Source organism: Propithecus coquereli, unplaced genomic scaffold, assembly GCF_000956105.1.
Source record: "Propithecus coquereli isolate 6110/MARCELLA unplaced genomic scaffold, Pcoq_1.0 Scaffold580, whole genome shotgun sequence".
In the NCBI taxonomy this organism is placed as follows: Eukaryota; Metazoa; Chordata; class Mammalia; order Primates; family Indriidae; genus Propithecus; species Propithecus coquereli.
Genome location: NW_012151730.1, coordinates 1,178,577 through 1,199,065, shown reverse-complemented (window position 1 = coordinate 1,199,065; position 20,489 = coordinate 1,178,577). Strand labels below are relative to the sequence as shown.

At 39.6% G+C, this 20,489-nt stretch overlaps 1 protein-coding gene across 2 annotated transcripts in view; it reads right to left on the bottom strand.

The window, feature by feature from the left end:
- Positions 1–1,423: 1,423 nt before the first annotated feature.
- The window catches only part of PAFAH1B2 (platelet-activating factor acetylhydrolase 1b, catalytic subunit 2 (30kDa)), a 31,278-nt gene continuing 12,212 nt past the window's right edge, over positions 1,424–20,489 (bottom strand). The window contains exons 3-6 of one of the 2 annotated variants that reach the window (XM_012658349.1): positions 18,203–18,292; positions 17,182–17,298; positions 15,772–15,894; positions 1,424–1,907 (exon numbers count right to left, since the gene is read on the bottom strand). In XM_012658349.1, the coding sequence (XP_012513803.1) occupies positions 1,686–1,907; positions 15,772–15,894; positions 17,182–17,298; positions 18,203–18,292 (552 nt within the window). In that variant the 3' untranslated portion in view covers positions 1,424–1,685. Of the gene's footprint in view, positions 1,908–8,409; positions 11,733–15,771; positions 15,895–17,181; positions 17,299–18,202; positions 18,293–20,489 lie in introns of those variants that run through there. The other variant, XM_012658348.1, reaches the window with a different exon arrangement.

The window sequence follows — 20,489 nt, the reverse complement described above, 5'->3', positions numbered from 1 at the left end:
TAAGAAACACAGATAAAACTCTGTGGGCAGCTGTGCTTATCACTGTGATATTTATAATATAAAGCATGAAGGAAACAACTTGAATGTCCCTAATGAGGAAGTGGTTAAATGCACTACTCTATCATGACACCATCAGAAATGATGCTTAAGACTTTAAAGGACATGTAAGCAGAGAATTCGGGATATGACACTAAATAAAGAGTATATATTCCAAATACATATTGACATGCATAAAAAAAAGTTGAAAATTGCATTAAAAATTTAACAATGGTCATCTATGAATTACGGGTGATTTAAAAAACATACACATCACGCCTGTAATCCTAGCTCTCTGGGAGGCCGAGGCGGGCGGATTGTTTGAGCTCAGCAGTTCGAAATCAGCCTGAGCAAGAGGGAGACCCCATCTCTACTAAAAATAGAAAGAAATTAATCGGACAACTAAAAATATATAGAAAAAATTAGCCGGGCATGGTGGCGCATGCCTGTAGTCCCAGCTACTCGGGAGGCTGAGGCAGGAGGATCGCTTGAGCCCAGGAGTTTGAGGTTGCTGTGAGCTAGGCTGACGCCACGGCACTCTAGCCCAGGCAGTACAGTGAGACTCTGTCTCAAAAAAAAATAAAAAAATAAAAAATAAAAATAAAAAACATATACATAATTTTCTTCCAATTCCAAAAGTATAGAAAAATCACTGGATTGTGGGTGGCTTTTAAACTTCATTTATTTTTATTATTATTTGTTGAGACAGTGTCTTACTATGTTGCCAAGGCTGGCCTCAATCAATCCTCCTGCCTCAGCATCCAAAGTGGCTGGAACTACAGATTTGTGCCACTGTACCCAGCTAAGGTTTATTTAATTTAATTAATTAATTTTTTCTTCTTTTTTTGAGACAGGGTCTCGCTGTGTCACCCTAGCTAGACTGCAGTGGCGTCATCATGGCTCACTGCAGCCTCAAAATCCTGGGCTCAAGCTATTCTCCTGCTTCAGCCTCCCAAGTAGATGGGACTATAGGTGTGCACCACCATACCTGGCTAATTTTTCTTTCTTTCTTTTTTTTTTTTTTTAGACATGGGGTCTCACTCTTGCTCAGGCTGGCCTCAAGCAATCCTCCTGCCTCGACCTCCCAAAGTGCTAGGATTATAGGAGTGAGCCACTATGCCTGGCCTAAAGCTTTTTTTTTGTATTTTTAAAAATTTACATATTTTCCACAATGTACATGTATTCCTTTTATAAGACAAATTAGATACGTTTAAAGGAAAATAAATGTGGCCATCTCTGAAGTTGTCGGATTTCCTGATGAAGCCACCCAGCCCAGTCACTGGTCAAGAGTTCTCACAGCTGGCAGGACTGTAGCAGTCTCAGCTCCTCCTAGCCCTGCCTAACTACCTGGAGCATTGTTTCAATAAGAACTATTTTACCTTATGACTAGTTGTAAATATTTATTCATTCCTGCAAAAAAAATATTTAATAAGCAGTTACTATGTGCCAGGTACTGTTCTAGTTATATTGGGCAAATGGTGAGTGGGAGAATTAGAGCTGGCCCCTGTCCAAGTATAGCATGCTTGAGGATGAAGACCAGAAGCAAGCTGCAGCCACTAGAAAGTCAGCTAGAGAGAACCTAAGGGGTTTCCTTGGCCAACCTCTCATTATGCAGATGGATGAAGTAAGGCCCAGAAAAAATCAGCTCATTAGTAGCTCATCAGACTCAAGTTTACACCTTGGTCCAGTACTCTTTCCAGACATATGATCAGAAGACCTTCATGATAACAAGAGATATCTTCATAATGAATCCTCCATGCAGTCAGCTCCCCAGTTTGGAGAATCAATATAGGATTTCCACAGTCCAACTGGCCAAATGGACTTTTATTTTCTCTTTCATGGTGACCCTGCTCATCTTGCCAGTAAATAATCTTAAACTCTAAGAAACACTCCAGCACTGAGCTCTCAGGCCTGATGTCATTTAAATGGTCTATCATTTGCTGGGATGAGAATCACAACTTTTTTTTTTTTTTTAAATAGAGATGGGGTCTCACTCTTGCTCACTCTCAAATTCCTGAGCTCAAGGGATCCTCCTGGCTGGGCATGGTGGCTCACGCCTGTAATCCCAGCACTCTGGGAGGCCAAGGCAGGAGGATAGCTTGAGGTCAGGAGTTCGAGACTGGCCTGAGCAAGAGCGAGACTCTGTTATCTACTAAAAATAGAAAGAAATTAGCTGGACAACTAAAAATATATAGAAAAAAATTAGCCAGGCATGGTGGCTCATGCCTGTAGTCCCAGTTACTCAGGAGGCTGAGGCAGAAGGATCGCTTGAGCCCAGGAGTTCGAGGTGTCTGTGAGCTAGGCTTATGCCATGGCACTCTACTTAGCAACAGCAAGACTCTGTCTCCAAAAAAAAAAGGGGGGGATCCTCCTGCCTCAGCCTCCCAGAGTGCTAGGATTATAAACCTGAGCCACCACCCAGCCTAAAACCACAACTTGAGGACCATAGAGTCTCTGCTGTGGCTATCTTGAATAAACCAGGCTGGGGGCTGGCAGCGGGAGAAGCATTCCAAATTGCCTTTGTGTGTGTGTGTGTGTGTGTGTGTGTGTGTGTGTGTGTGTGTATGCCCCCAGGCTGGCCTGGAACTCCTGGGCTCCAGTGATCCTCCCACCTCAGCCTCCCAAGTAACTGGGACTGCAGGCTTCTGCACTATACCTCCAAGTTGGCCTCTTAAACTTTGGGTCAAAATGTGACCCTAGACCTGTTTAAAATGCACATCCAGGACCCTACTTCGCACTTACTGAATTACAGTCTCTGGAGGTGGAACGCTCCAGGAGCTCTATGCACAATAAAGTTTGAGAGCCACTGTACTGGGCCAAACAATGTGATTATCTATATTCCTGTGGATTATCAATATTCCTGTTTTCCCCCTTTCTCTTGGCAATATCTTGGGAGAAATCTATTCAAGCAAACCCCGAGGGAATCCTTCCCTTTTGCAAGGTCTCAGGGTCTTAATCTTTGAATCCTCAGCATCCTGGATGTTCAGACAGAGTGGGAGGGCAGCAGCCTCAGATTTTCTTGCTGTTCCACGTCTGCAGAACTTTTCTTACTCCCCCCCACCCCCCAGGGAGGAAATAGCACAACCCAGTTATGAATAGGCCCTTTCTGAAGTCTGGCGGCCCAGAGAGACAGAATGCCTTTTTGTTGGCAGCAGTAGTCAGCATAAAACACCCCTGGGTCTCAAAGCCAGACTTGTCAGTGCAAAGGGGAGAAGTCAAGGCCTCAGGGAAGTGCTCTTGGCCTTCTGCGCAGGTCTAGCTACTGCATTCTCTTCCATAACATAAAAAAAGCTCAATCCCAACCCTAGCCCTGCAAGGGTCGGGTGGGGTCATAAGGCTCAGATGACTTCTATTTCCCTGTGGGTCATCCTTCCTGAGCCTGAATGCTGAATGGACCAAAGAAATGGGACCATTCACCAAGCAACTGACAAGGTTGCTGGACCCGTGGGTCCAGCTCCATTTTAAGTCACAGGGGATTTGTGAAGTTTGGGGCAAGAGAACAGGGAGGAAGCTTCAGCTGGCGCAGGGGTATTGTTAGAATGACCTGATGACCGCACTAGGAGCTGGATTCTGTAAGAAGCACGGTAAATAGAGTAGCCGAATCCAATCAAGTAATTTAGGAACCTGGAGGTAGGGCCTGACTATGCCTGTGGGTGGGTGGCAGGATCAAAACAGACTTTAGAATCAAGTAATGGTATAACTTTAACCCAGACAAAAAGGTTGCAAAACCAACCCCTCTGAAGGAAACGGACTTGAAGTTCCCTGTTTTCACCGTGACCATAAACAGGGCTCAGTGTGTCCATCTGGAGCTCAGAAAGAATTGTCCTGGACATAGACAGCCACAGCAGCAAGAGTTCAGCACTTCTCACCATCGTGCAAGTCCTGTTCTTTCCCAGGGCTTCCCTGTGTCTGGCTATCTCTCCTTTAAGGACTGTGAAAAGCTGATGCACATCATATTAGGAATGAAAGACATGAGATTTAACCTGCCATTCTGGGGATGAGGACTGAAACCAGTCACACAGCTTCACACTATTATGGAAAAAACAAGGACTTTGATGTCAGAAAGTTCTAGTTAAATCCCTGCACTGTGTGACTTAGGCGTATTACTTAAACTTCCTGAGCCCCACTCTTCACCTCCGTTGTCCTCCTAAATAGAGGGGAGCTAGGCCTGGCTGTATTCATCATCCTAAACTATTATCTGAAGAATAGAAAGGGAAACAAGGGAGAGCAGCTTTGACCAAATGCGCAGGACTTTCTGCCAGAGGTAGATCAGTCACTTTCCATTTCCTAAAACTGGGCTTTCACCACTCACACTGGGAAACATCCGCAACACAAACATTCAGGCCCTGCGTCTGGTTCCCTCTGGCCATGTGATGGAACCAGCATCAGAGCTTTCCAGGAAACAAGGCTGGTCATCAGGTTGCAGAAAACAAGCAGATAAACATTTGATCAACTCAAATCTGTGCCTCCAAAGATCGCTGATAAAGATGAGCCAGCTATCCTCCTATTTCAAGAAAGCTTGGGTTTCTGGCTAAGAAATCAGAAGATGCAAGCAACTAAAGCAGCTTTACCCATCTCTGACTGTATCTAAAGATCATGTGGGCCGGGCACAGTGGCTCACGCCTGGAATCCTAATACATTGGGAGGCCGAGGTGGTAGGATCTCTTGAGGAGAAGAGTTCAAGACCAACTGGGGTAACATAGTGAGACCCTGTCTGTACAAAAATAAAAAAAATTAGCTGGCCATGGTGGTGTGTGCCTGTAGGTCCAGCTACTCGGGAGTCTGAGACACAAGGATCCGTTGAGCCCAGGAGTTCAAGGTTACAGGGAGCTATGATCAGGCTACTGCACTTCAACCTGGGCAACTGAGTGAGACCTTAGCTCTAAAAAATAAAAAAAAAATAAAAAAAATTAAAGATCTGGTGCAGCCACCTAGTCCTTATTCCAAGTTGCTCTCAATAATAGAAAGGGTCTCCTCTCTTTACCCACTAGCTCGCTCCCGTATCATTGGTCCTCAGAGCCCTCACAATGGTAATTTTCTCAATTCATAATACCTTTGTTCCTCTGAACCAGTATAGCTTTTTCTCCTACCTTCACTTTTCCTATAAAAATTATCATTAATTCTATCTAGTTTTAACCCAATAATTCCAGAAAATGTCTCAGAAACTTTCATATTAAGTACATAGTGCAGCATCTTGCTGGTTTGGGTATTCTTTTTTTCAAGTCTTAGGAGTTTAAGAATGTTTTTGGTATTCTTCAGTGAAGTTTGTTTCACTTTTGCCCTTTGTCACTAACAGCAGTATCCGAATTTTGTTTCAGTTTTGCCTTTATTTATCACTAGCAGGAATAACATTTGTTGTTTCTCTTTGTTTTTTTAAAGCCACTCAAATTTTCTCATAAGCAGCAGCATGGCGTCAGGTGGGATAGCTCATGGCTGTAATGTTAATACTTTGGGAGGCTGAGGCAAGAGGATCACTTGAGACCAGCAGTTTGAGACCAGCCTGGGCAACATAGTAAGATCCTGACTCCACAAAAAATTTTTTTTTAATTAGTTGGAGCACAGTGGCATGCACCTCTAGTCCCAGCTACTGGGGAGTCTGAGGTGGGAAGGATTGCTTGAGCCCAGGAGTTCATGTTTACTGTGAGCTGTGGTCACGCCACTGCACTTTAGCCCGGGCAACACCGAGACCCTTGTCTCAATTTCCCATTCATTCCCTTGTTCATTTATTCACTCATTTATTCTATGCTTAGTTTGTACTCATCACTAAACTAGGTGCTGGGAACACACAGCTACTTAAAATACATTCTCAAGGAATTCATAATCTAGTAGTGTAGACAAATAGATAAGCATCTAATACACAGTGATATGTATATGCAGGGTATGATGGGAATTTGGAGGTGAGATCTAACACAGACCAGTGCTGGAAATAGGGGAAGTCAGAAAACACTCCAGGTGTCCTTGAGTTCTTAAAAGATGAGTGGGAGACAGTTCAGCAAAGACGGGCAGGAGCACATTCCAGACAGGCAGTCCCAACGAGGGGCAAAGGCATGGGCTCAAGTTCAATGCTACTGGCATAAAAGTTCAAAGTAAAAGGTAGGAGGACGGGAATTAAAGAGGGGCCGGGTCATGAAGAGTGTTGGATGTTACATTTAATAGCTTGGACTTGAACTTTTAAGTCAGTGGATACCAACAAGCCTGCTGCAATACACTGATGTGTTATGAATTTTTTACGAGTGTGCTGACAGAGCTTGATCAGTGTGTAAATTGTTTTTATTTTATATGTAAGTGAATCAAGCTAGAATGAACCAGCAAATAAGCAAAAGGCAAGAGGCATAGCATACAATCAGGCCACAGTTAAAGAACGACTATATGTTTAGCAAAACACGTAAGATCCTTGCTTTCTGACTATGTAAAAACATTTAGTTGGGTTAAGATTTTACCCGTCATGGCTGGAGAAAAGCAGGGGATGGATTCTCTTGGTTTGTCCGGTTTTCCCCAAGTACAGGTGCTGGTGAGGAAGCTTGCTCCTTCTTCCACATCACTCTGCCTTCCACTTGTCCTAGGCCATTGAAGAGGTTTACATGGGGTAATTTGGGTCCAGTCCAGCAAAAGCTCAGGACCCAGGCTGCTTCCACTGCTGCTGTGTGACCTCAGGGAAACCAGCAAGCAGCCGAAAAAGGGAAGGCCTCTAGGGGTGTGGGTAGGGAGGAACTTGGTGTGATGATATAGGGGGAAGGGCAACAGGAGAAACTAAAATACCTCAGTTCACTATCTCCAAATTTTTTCCCCTATAGGAGTAAACCATTTTAATCCAGCAGTATCACTGTAGTGGACTGATAAAGTGAATGATAGAAAAACCACAGGAACTTTCAGCTGTCAAGGAACATTATACTGGCATATCAATTAGCTGTGATTACTACTGGCCTGGTGACTGATGGCGTTAGTCATCAGCATAGGTCCTGATGGACCAGTTGAGTAATTGACCCTTATTCTAGTGTCTCATAGCTCTAAAGAGGACAGTACTCGGAGGAGGATGTTTCAGCCTGGAGAGGTGAGGGTGATATATGAGTCCATGCTCGAGGTTCATGTCCTGTATTCTGTCTGCAGTGACACACAGTAACATATTGAGACTGATGATACTCACCCAGTTCAGATGAGGTAGTCCGCAACATACGTGCAGACTGAACCATCTGTGAAACTGTTCCAGCCTTATGCATAAGAGTGGACTTCAAGGGAGGCAGTTGTGCTTTCTGAATATCTGATATGAATCCTCCTTCAACATTTTCATCTGCAACTGTGGTCCCCCCATCCACGTACAAGTTGACAACTCCCGCCTATTTTACAGTTATTCTTCTGCCATATATTTTGACTATATACTTAGACCGTCACGTTTCCTTTAGATTTTAAATTCATTTACCCAAATAACACTTTCCTGTCAATCTGAACTTATTATATTAAAATAGAAGCCAGCCAGTCTTTGAACCCCTTCAGGTATACTACCAAAAATGTGTGCTCCATGAACAACACATTTTAATTCTACTGGTTTTCAGGTAGGAGGCAAGATGGCTCATGAACTTCAAATAATCTAATAATTCTTGTGGTGATGTAGAGGACAGAATTGAAGAAGAATCTACTGGCTGCAGAAAGACCAAATGAAGCTATTGCCTTGGTCCAGGTGGGAAGGCTGTCACTTCATTCCCAGGACTTTCAACTGAAAGTAAACTAGGGAGGTATCTATCATAAACTCAATACATCAAAATCTAGAGCCAAAAAGATACCCCAGGTTGAATAAGTAGTGGCAAGGACTCTGATCCCAGACAAGATCCAAAACCCAGTCCCTGGGCCTCTCAGCCAACAGTAAAATGGGGATTAACAGATGGCAAATATTACCCTGAGGCTTTTACATCTAGATGGCACAGAAATACAGAGACAGCAATATTTGTTTGAAGCACTTAAGTTGAAGCTGGGGGCAATAGTGGAAAGAGATGGGTGATTGTTAGTGTGAGAAATGGAGAAACAGCAGAAATTGGTACATTTTATGTGAATACATTCTAAAGATTGAAATTAGAAAAGAGGGTCAAAAGGTGAGTCTATGGTTTAAGAGTTCTTTTTAACTGCCGGATACTATTGACCAATCTGCAACATTCATTTAACAATTTTTCCATTTATCTACTACTTAGGATTCCTTGTTATCTACTCACCCCACCCTACCTAAGAAGATAAATGGTAAGTCAGCTTGGTACACTCAGATCCACAGGAAAAAAAAGCAGGATGACCTATATCCAATTTCCTTATGATAAGGCAGAAAAAACCCATCCCTTCTTTTTTCCATTGGAATCCAAACTATGATAAAAGAAGACAGACGTCAGCAAGTTTGAGCGAAATGTTTACATTTATATTGAAATATACACTAAAACAGAATGAGTTCTACTAGTCAATGAAACTTTGCCAAAGCAGAATCACAAACTTTCGTTGGGGAGGTCCAGTCAGCTAGCAGCAGTGATCCCCAAGCAGGAACACCGAGAAGAAGCCTGGGGGACCCCTCTCCAAAATGCCTCCCTTCAAGAGGCCCCAACTCACTTCTCCCACATGCACCCACACAGATTTAGGAGCTTGGGTATGCTCCTCATTTTCATATATTTTTAGTTTCTTCTTCACTGCAATAAATATAAAATTGGCAATGCTCATACACCACAGCACAGACAATATTTCAGGCTTTAGCATACAACTGTAAACAGTGACTAGGTTAAAAAAAATAAAAAAAGCTGGAATTTTTTTTAACAATGAGATAGAATTCTTCAGAGCAGGGCATGAGCTACTCAAGACTTGTTGTGTCAGGTTAAGGTTTCTGACAAAAGATTTCGGGTTTAGGTAGATGCCCTCAATAGTCCTAAGACCCAAGGTGGTAGCCAAAGGACTGCCAATGGCAATCTAGAATATGTGGACAGCAAAACAACCTGCCCTGGGATCACCCTTGGCAGTACATCTTCAACCTGCCACATTCAAGACATGGCCACAGACATCATTATCACTGGCTGCCATCTAGTGCAGCAGGAATGTGTGGGCAAAGGAATTAAAATTTGCTGTGAGAGGAACAGAATAATATCTCTGCTAGCTGCCTGGAAAGTTGGCCCCTTAATCACAATGACAACTAGGACATTTCACTTGGACAGTGCATTAAATTTACAGATAAAAAAAAGTACAAAGACTAATCAGTAAGTTCAGTCACTGAAGCAAACTGGGATGTCAATCAAAGAAAAACAGATTAACACTTTTTGCCTAAAGCAGTACAAAGAAACATGGCAAGAAATGAAAGCGAACTCAGTATCTGTACATTAGTAATGGGGCAGAATTTTATTTAAAAGGCTAGTGGTTCAAATAACTATTGCTTGAATAGCTCTGGTAGATACAAAATGTAGTAACATCTGAGGTTTCTACACATAAGCAAAGGAGCTGAAGGCCAGCTCACGAAGGGATATTTGATCCTCAGTTAAGAGAGAAGCTAAAAGCGCATGCTGCAGGAGTAACCTAATGGGTTTATTTGGACAATACTCCCATCCTGTGACAAAGGGAAAAAGACCTGGATAGGAAACTGTCTTTTCACACACAAAATTCTGGCTTAATTCTCCTTTCTATATACAACTATACTTCAGCTAAGAAAAAATCTGTCTTGAAAAACTCAAGAACCTGGGCTACTAAAAATAAAAAGGAAATTTTAACATAGTAAACAAGTTTAGTAAACACCATGGGTATTTTCTGTTGTTAATAAAGACATGATACATTCAAAAAAGTAGGTTTTTTTAAAAAAAAAAACTGACAAAGAACAAAAACAAAAAAATTTCTACAAAGAGGCTTGACAAGAAAAAAAAAATCAGCCCAAGTTCTATCCCTCTCAATCAGAAGTGGGTCTTAGCACAAATCAGTAACCCCTCCTCCAACACACAAAAGCACTGCCATTTGCCTTGCAAACATAACATAAAACATACCACCCCAGTAACTGAACTCGAACATTAAGCAGAATCACTGCAGAGCACATGTTGATGGGTGTTACTTCAATACCCACCTGGTCCAGTTCAAAATATCTATTTATAGATTCAGTTTGTACACATTCCATAGGTATACTGAACAATAAACCATCTATTATCCCATTATTTTTCTAAATGGCAGTTCTTGTAGCTCAAGCAAACATTAAGATTATAAAGAGTTCTCTTGAAAGAAATTTTCAGGTGAAGGTACATTAATGAGAAAACTTAAGAGTTAAACAAACCTAGTTCTTTTTTTATTAAAATGATGGGATAAAGGTAGAATGTCTGTTCTGAAGAGCAGCTTCACTTGCTTCCCCATGGGAAAAGGCCAAATTTTGGGGGGATTAATATAATTTAAAAGCTATGCCAATAAAAAAAATAAAATATACATCTTAAGACATTATAAAACTTGAAATAATGTCAGACATTATGGAATGGGAAAGAGTTCTGATTTTTTTTCCCCCAAAACAGGAAACTGTAACAGATTTTAAGGGAAAAACAAAACAAACCTGAACTCTGAATGTGGATAGCACTACACAGACTCTATAGCACAGAACACCACACAAGAATGAGCTCTATGTTGGCAATATAATGAGAATAACTGGCTGGGACTTATATTTCCAGCAACAGACCTCCTAGGCCAAAAATGTGTTAAAAGCTTGTAATGTCAACGAGGACCAAAAAAAAGGGGGCAGAGGGGAGGATGAGGAGGAAAGGTTGCATGCATGGGTCTATTATGGACATGATACTCAGCAGCATAAAAATAATACCTTCCAAAAAGTCCCCTGAATGGGGCAAAACCTGTTTTTTCATTGCTTAGCATGGGAAAGATTAAGAAGTGGAACAAATTCACTTGTAACTATAGCATCTCTCATATTTGAATGACAAAGCATGTTCAATCTGATGCTAAATGTTAAGAAAATATTAAGGACACAAATGAAAGCAAAATAAAACCAAAAAGCTAAATTATGAACCTTAAAAATTAGAAAAAACATCTGTTTTAAAGCCAAGTAGGTGATTCTGATAATTATATATGACATAATCCATAGAGAGAAAGGCCAAGAAAAGAATCTTCATATTGTTCAGTACTTAGGCTTGATGTTATCCTAGGAAAAACAGTGATAATTCAACAAATTTGTCACACATACAACTAAAAAGTCCCCTTCTGGTTTCAAATGAATTTAAACTACAATCTTCCTTGGCTAATTTTTCTCTTGTGTCAAACAAACTGTACAGGACCAGTTTAAATCCCTCCTCCCCTTCAAACACTAGATATGAACATCCAGGAACATTCTACAATGCAAAGTGCCTTAAGAAAGAGAAGGATTCTGTAGTGCCAGTGACATACTGATCTGAGGAAGCTGGGATGCTATTAACACTGATGGGAGCCAGTCAGGCAATGGTGTTTTGTTTCTCCTCAGGTGTTTCTTCCAACAATTGCATGATCAGTTCATGGAGGGGTTTACAGATCTTTGCATAGCCCCCTCCTGTGAGATGCAGAAAATCAAACATGTCGTGGCAGGAGATGGCACCGTCCGAGTGCACGAAGCCCCCGTCTATATCCAGGAGCTGCACATTGGTAAGCTTCGGCAGGGAAACCTTGAGAAGCTGGTTCACCTTGGCATTCTTTTGCCTCAAAGGGTTGGGCTTCTCACCTCGAGGTAGCAAACCCTGCGACAGAGCAGAGAACATGATATGAGAAGATTCATTTGTTTTTCTCTTATTTATTGGTAATTGCAGGTATTCCTGGAACACCTGCTCCATTTGGCACTTTCTACACCTTCGATTTCTGAAACACTGGACTATATGGTGTTAATGAAAGCTATTTCTTCTTAGTTTCCTCATGGGTTCCTCTTCCTTCTCCTCTCCCTTAATTACTGGGACTTGTCCTTTGCCCACTGCACTTCTCACTCTAAACACTTTAGCCCAGATCTCTTTCTAGAGCTTCAGAATTACATATTAAACTTCCAATTACAGAACCAAACTTGAACGTTCCTGAGGCACTGTCAATGTGTCCAAAAGCAACTCATCAAACTAAGCTCTTTCTACATTCTCTTCACAACTGGTCATTCCAACATCCCTGAGTCTCTCATCCCACATATCTTACCTATTTATTGTTAAATTACTCAGCTTTTGTATCCTAAATATTTCTCTAATCCATTTTCTTTTCTTCATCCTGACCGTATATACTATAGGTTGAGAACTTATAACCATTCACCTCAAGTAATGTAAAATCTTCTGACTGGTTTTCCTACCTCCAGGGTTGTCTTCCTTGCAATCCATTCTCCATTTGGCTAGCAAAATAATCTAGCTCAAATATTCATCTATCAATTAATGCCACATGGCAGCTACATGATATACCATGAGAAAGAGAGTTGAATTGAATGCTGTCTTGATGAATCAGAGCCACGTATCTGCTAGGATAAAACAGGGTGTGTCCTAATTTTTTTTTTTTTTTTAGAATCAGTCTTGCTCTGTTGCCCGGGCTAGAGTGCCGTGGCGTCAGCCTAGCTCACAGCAACCTCAAACTCCTGGGCTCAAGCGATCCTCCTGCCTCAGCCTCCCGAGTAGCTGGGACTACAGGCATGTGCCACCATGCCCGGCTAATTTTTTCTATATATTTTTAGTTGTCCAGCTAATTTCTTTCTATTTTTAGTAGAGACGGGGTCTCGCTCTTGCTCAGGCTGGTTTTGAACTCCTGACCTTGAGCGATCCTCCTGCCTCAGCCTCCCAGAGCGCTAGGATTATAGGCGTGAGCCATCGCACCTGGCCAAGAGTAAGGTTTTATCAACTTAAACTAAGAGTGAACTTTACACACAATCAATCCCATTATAAAATTACTGCCAGACATCTCAACCTTTTAGTTGGTTGACATCTAATACTGCCACACAGCAAGATCTTATTTGGGCGGAAATTTTGCCACCAGTTTTTCTTATAGGGTATGGTAAGAGGTCTTATTTCACAAAAAATAGATTTTCTGCATTTTACTTAAAAAAAAAAAAATTATGTCCAAAGTAAGTACTTGTTCATGTCTAAATTTTTTTCAGCAGAATGTTGGGGACTTGATTACTAATTTATTGTATGATTGTATACTTCCAAAAGAGAACTATAAAAAATTATGACTTTGTTACCCTGGTCTATCTCCTAATCTTTGTTAAGCTCCTCAAAAATTTCATAAGATGAAACATTAGTTAGAAATAAACTAAACCCTAATTTTTATGACTGTTGAAAGTATAGGTCTTTGCACCTAATACTTAACATAGAACAGCTGTCCTCAAGGCTGACATACCAGAGTATGGTTAATGAATACGAAGGAAGGATGGCCAGCGAACAGTAACTACTCACATTGTTCTGACTTGCAAAGAATACTATGGCAGTAAAAGTCAAAAAGAACGACTAAGCCTCAAAAATGGGGCAACATACCTACGAGGACTTTTAAACAAGGATGAGAAAAATAGCTTATGTATTTGCATAACATTTTCCTTAATGTGAGTATCAAGGGTATGCTATATGATTTTTCTTTGATTTTTAACAATTGCTAAAACATTATGTTAAAGGAAACAAAACAGAAAAATACTACACTCCTAATCTCTTCAACCTGTAACAACTATCTTTGTTTCCTTTTAGTCTTTTTCCAATTGCACACTTTTAAGCAATTTTAAATATATTAATATTTCAAATTTTCACTTAAATACACCATAAAGTCTGTTTTTACGCAGCTTTTATTATAATTGTAATGTGATTAGTACTATTATATTCATTGACTTGTGTAATCATTCCCCTACACTGTTGACTGTTTAGGTTATTTCTAATGTTTTAGTATTGTAGATAACACTACAATTAATACTTCCGTATATCAAATTTAAAAGTCTGCTTGAAACAAAGAATATTTATGGAGGATTTATTCAGCAACATTCACACAAAATATATTTCCAAAGCACCTACTATGTACTAGTCACTGTACTTCAGAGCTGGACTCTTAACCACAATATAATCCTCTCCAGAATAAGGCAGGATATAAATAAGTAACATTAACAAGTAAATTCAATACCATGCTAATAAAAAATAAGGTCTGGCTCCCCAACAACTATTCAGATGAAATCCAAAATCCCTAACATAGCACATGAATTCCTACATGACCCGGTTGTGGCCTCTCTCTCCTAACCATCCCAGCCTCAAATTTACGCATCCTCCTCCACTCACCCAACAAACACATACACGAACGTGACTTTGATCATTTCCTTTTTTCTCCTCTGTAATGTCTTACCTTCCTTCTTTTCTCCGTTTGTCTGGAGACCAAAGAATTCTTTAAAACTAAATTCAGATGTCAACTTTTGTTGTCTAAAACATATCCTGTTCTCCCCTTACTCCCAAGAGCAAACAGTATAATAATGCTCTCTTTATATTGCTGACTCCATCCATTAGACTGTGAACTCCTTGGAATATGTCTTATTCATTTTTATATGCTAAAGACCTATGTATGATAGTGCCTTCTACACAGTGATGTTTATATATTTGTTGAATAAATGACTACCCTCATAATACTATCTCATTAAATAACTGAATATAGATCAGATTTTGCTAAACCATGTATTTCAAGTTAAGCTAACAATATCTACAGCTAGACCTTTACATTGAAATAACTGTTTATCTCGGAGACCATTAAGACTTAATGTTTTATTTCTACAAAAGGGTGGCACTTTTCTGTTCAGGGTAAGATTATTAAGTACACTTTTTTCTTTTTTTTTTTGGAGACAGAGTCTTACTCTGTCACCCCAGGTAGAATGCAGTGACATCGTGATAGCTCACTGTAACCTCCAACTCCTGGACTCAAGTGATCCTTCCAGCCAGCCTCCCAGGTAGCTGGGACTACAGGCGTGCACCACCAAGGACAGCTAATTTTTCCATTTTTAGTAGAGACCGGGTCTCACTCTTCCTCAGGCTGGTCTGGAACTCCCGAGCTCAAGCAATCCTCCCACCTTGGCCTCCCAGAGTGCTAGGATTACAGGCGTGTGCCACCACGCCCGGCCTAAAGTACCATTTTCTTGCTGATGAAATTTCGGATGTTTCAGAAAATTCAGAGATTCTAATAAATATACCACCTTTAACTGATTAACAGTGGAAGAGACACATCTAAGCTAATCCAAATCTAAGTCTAATAAAAAGAGACTCAGGATTCACACAAATCTCACGTACAATTTAAAAAATTATCTATGGAAGTCAAGGGGAAAAAAAGGCTACCTGAGGTAACTAAGGATTTCCACGCTTCTAAACAAGGCTGAGTGGATAAAAGATGGTCCCACACCTTGTATGGGAAATAATGAGACCACTAAGACAGTGGGATATGTCAGAGAAGAGTTCAACAGAAGTATCATAAACTGCTTCCACAGAATAAAGATTCTCTGTATCAGCGGTCCCCAACGTTTTTGGCACCATGGACTGACTGGTTTCACGGAAGACAAATTTTTCCACAGGGGAGCGGGGGCGGGGAGGGAATGGCAACTGATGGGGAGCTGCTGTAAATACATATGAAGCTTTACTCGCTCACCTGGTACTCTGTGGCCTGGTTTCCAACAGGCCAACAAACCAGTACCAGTCCATAGCCTAGGGGCTGGGGACTGCAACTCTGAATTCATAAGTGATCACATTTCTAAAAAGACTCCTTAGCTAACCTAAAGATTTCAGTCTCCACCCACCAAAGACTACATACCAGTACAATGATTTTGGCTTGTGGCTGCCTTGTGTTGATAAGTTGTACAATGGCCTCAATCCCACCTGCTACCTCTTCTGCCGTATTTTCATGGTTGTTTGTTCCTACCCACACAACAATGACCTGTAATTAAAGGAAAAAAAAAAAGGGTAAGAAAGAATAAAGGAAATGTCCAACATTTAGACGAAAACGTTATTTCAAAAACCAAGGAAAGAAAGATGAACTTCTCAAATGGTGTTGGATAACGTCAACCAGGCAGCTATCTTAATACACTGATTTAGGCCTCATATCATCTATTCAGGAAAAATTCTAAGTGGCTTAATACTTAAATGGCAAAACTGTACTAGGAAACAAGCGAATTCTATCATTGTGGAGCTGGAAGGTAATCTCTCAAAATCCAGAAACTATACAAAAAAGATTAATAAATTCACCTGCATAAAAATAAAACCTTTTGCATGTGAAAAACATATTAAAGTGAAATCTAAGAAACCTAGGGAAGAATATTTGCCACTCATATCATGAAGATTCCTTATAGTACCTTCCATTAAAAATAAATAAATAAATAAAAGTATCCAAGGGAGTGTAATGGATATAAATTCACAGTTGCACTCAAGGAAAAGAGAAGAGGTAGAGGTTCAGGTGGAGGCTGGATGCAGTTTTAACCAATTTTTCCTCCTTGAAAAATTCATTTTACAAGGTGGCTATCCCTTGGAGACATACATCTTATTGTGTGACCCAACAAAGTAACTTTCTACTCTGGCCCAAAAGGCAGGCAGAAAGGCAAGTGAATAAAGTTTTTGGAAAGGCAAAGAATAAAATACTTTCAATGAAAGCAACTTTTCCAGTGGCTCAGCTTTGTTTCTTTCTTTTTCAGGAGTTGAAAAAAATTATATACAGTGTCCCAACTCAGGATGTTTATAATGTGATAAGGTACTGAATAGAGATGTTCATTTGTTCACATCTGCTTCAAATTTTCTTCAGAAGAACTTGGAGGCCTTAATTACCAAATTGTTTATATCGTCAAACAGATCCAAAATTACTTCCTGAAGTGAATTCACGATCCTCCTCCCATGGCCCACCTCTGAGCAGTTTCCCCCTCACACTGCCCCAAGTCCATGCATTCCACAGAACAGCATACCTCATTAGCATCAAATCTCTTCCTATAACTGAAGATAATTATAACAATTACAAATACAACCCAGGCAAATAATACACTGGTTTCTTAATTAAATATATATTTTGGTATATTATTAAACAACATCGCTTACCTTAAAGAGGCATAAAGCAAAGAGCAATAGTGAAATAGTGTTTAAAGAAGCAATGTTTTTTCACTACCAGTTTCAGACAATTTAACTATTTGAAAAAGAATCAATATTAATGACATTCTTTTAAAAATAAATTTCATTTCACCTTAGGTTTAATATTCTCCAGTTCTCCATTCTTTAGTCTCCATAAAACATGTCTTGTCGTATCTCCTCCAATTCCAAAATTCAGTGCATGCAGTGGGGAAAAAAGTTCTCGCCATATCTAAATAGAGAAAAACGTGATTTAGTTAAGCTAAAACTAGCGGGGAGGCAGGAACTTTCAATTGCAATGTGTTGTGAGGCATATGAAATAATCTCCATTTTCTGTATTCAAACATAACATTGCAAATGGTGTATCACTCACTGTTTAAAAAGCTTTGAAGATGCCACTGTGTAACTCAGTTCTTAATGCAGTATTAGGTCTCAGTTCAAGAACTGAGTCACAACTCAATCTGATGCCCCTTAAGAGGTATCAACATTTATAATTAAGCTGACAACCCAATAAACTCTCATTTCCATTTATTCAACTATTTAAAGGAATAGAGTGAAGTAGAAACAAGAGATGAAGAAATGTAGAGCGCTGGAGCCAAAAAGAAATAAAGCTATCTCTTTTCAAAAAATTTCCCTTGGAAGAATGCCTAATCCTAAAAAAAGATCTGGAGTGGCTCACTACAAAAATGTATAAAATAGTCCTGCATGAGGGCTGTGAAAGAAAGAAAATATATGTATATATATTTTACAAAACAAGAAAATGGCAAAATACAAATAATATGTGAGAATCATGACAAGGATAAATATAAGTGAGCAAATACAAATAAGGAAATAGTAAAATACAAATAACTGAAAATCAGACTAGGAAAAATATAAACAAAAACAATATCAAGATTCCTGGAAGCCACAGCAAAAAAGGGAGTTTAGTTACAAACAATTTTAATTTTTTTTTGTCTCATCATGCTTGGTGGCACAAAGAATACCATAAAGTAGAACTGATTTCTCTTACACTCTGAACTGCAGCTTCTCTAAGAGTCAGGAATAAGTTTACTAGTTCAACTGAGAACAAAAGTGTGTTAGTCATTAATGGATATACAGTAGTAGCCAAGACCAACCCTCGCCCCTTCCACCTTTACCTCATACTGCTGCATTAACTGCACCATGGAGTCTCCCACAAACAGCACATCAGGCTCTTTGTCTTTACAGTCCAGGACAAATCTGTTGTGCTGGTTTAAAAAAGAGAAAAATTAGAAATTGGCATTTCTTTCCCCGCGCGATTTCTTGGCCTAGAAAGAACAACTGTCCAACCATCTACTGTTGTTAAACATTCTTCCGCCTCTCTTTTTTTTGAGACAAAGTCTTACTCTTGTTCAGGCTAGAGTACTGTGACCTGATCATAACTCACTGCAACCTCAAACTCATGGGCTCAAGTGATCCTCCTGCCTCAGCCTCCTCAGTAGCTGGGACTGCAGGTCTGCACCAGCACAATGCTTAGCTAATTTTTCTATTTTTTGTAGAGAGGAGAATCCTGCTATATTGCTCTGGCTGGTCGCCAACTCCTGACCTGAAGCAGTCCTCCCTTCTCGGCCTCCCAAAGTGCTAGGATTACAGGTGTGAGCCATAGCACCCAGCATAAACATTGTTTCTTTTTTTTTGGCTATTCCTAACGCTTATTCCTCTCATTCTACAATTAACTGCTAGAACTTTCTTCCCATCCTCACCATACTGATCACTCCAGTACGCTCAAGAAAACCAGAATTCTACAGAAACCAGAATAAACAATACATTTAACATGCTTTTTAAAAAGTTTATCTGCCTTAGCTGAAATAGCTCAGTTGGGAGAGCATTAGACTGAAGATCTAAAAAGTTTATCTTTCCTTCAAACTTTATTAAGAATATTTGATATACAGAAAAGTTGAAATAGTTATAATGAACACCTATATTCAACAACTAATAACATTTTCTCACGTTTGCTTTATCTCTATGTATGTGGGTTTGCTGAACTACTTGAAGGTAAGATGTGAACACTGTGATTCTTCACCCCTAAATATTTCAGTATGCATCTCCTAAGAGTAAGGCCATTTTCCTATAAAACCACAAACTATTATTATAACTAAGAAAATGAATAATCCAGTAACATCTAATATTCAGTCCATATTCAATCATTTTAACTGCTCCCAGAGTTGGATAAAGTATTATATCTATTTTTTGAACTATCATCCAATCGGGATCCATGTATTTTATTTGGATGTTTTTACCATCGACTTAGAAAATGTCTGTTGACTTCCAAATGTGAGCACTCAATCTTTCAGTCTAATCCAAGTTTATAAGCAGCAGTAACGTAGTTCTGGAATGCCTCTCTCAATAGAGTGCCTTTCTAAAGGCACAAGACACTTTTTAAATGGATTTTACCCATGAATACTAAAGGACATAATTTAAATTTTTATATTCATCCCTGAAACAAATTTACACAATGATTCAGGCAATAGGCCTGTAACCTAGTTCCAGGTTCTAGGGAAAGGTCTGAATGCCGAGATATTTATCCACACCGGTGAAAGTGGAAAGTGACAAAAATGCTTCTAGAAATAATTTGACAGTTTATTAAAACACTTCCTCTCTTAGAGTCATAGGACTACGAATAAGTTTTTTTCTTGCTTCCATGTTTTGTGCGAATAAATATTTTTAAAAATTACTATTGTTTCAGTAAGTATTTTTAAAGTGAAAAGGTAAGATGAGCAAGAATAAAATTTCAGTTAGTGCGTAGGTGCTTTTCACATTATGCCAACTCTCTACTGTTTGTACTGCAATACCAACTACCTCTCAATACGAATAAAATAGCTCATGTTTATAGTATGTCATGGAATTTAAGCACTGAGGTTCTAAAGGTTCTAGTACTTTTTCTTTTAAAATACAGAAGTAGTTGTAATAAGTTTGGAAAAATAGAAAAGATCAAAACAAAACATCTATAATCCTACCCCCTTAACCCAGTAACTATTACCATTTTGGGTATTTTCTTCTCATCCTTTTTTCACATCCCCCAACCCCTTTTCACATAGCTTAATCATTAAGTACACCTCCTTCTGGCACATCGGCTTTGGGGAGAGAAAAACCTACATCAAATTCTACCTTATCTACTTTATGGCCCAGTGACTTTAAGCAAGTATATAATCTGAGTCTTGGTTTTAAAATCTGTTGTTATATCCGCTTATAGGTGTTAAAATGAGAGCTCCATGAAAGGGGTCCAGCTGTTTTCTGGCACATAGTAGGTACTCAATAAATGGTAGCCACTATAATTGCACGCAACATCATACTGGAAGTATTTTTCTACGTAGCTACGTAACTTTTATAACCATAATTTTTATTTGCCACACAATATTCTATTGAATGTACCTATTGACACATCCATTTTTTTTTTTTTTTTTT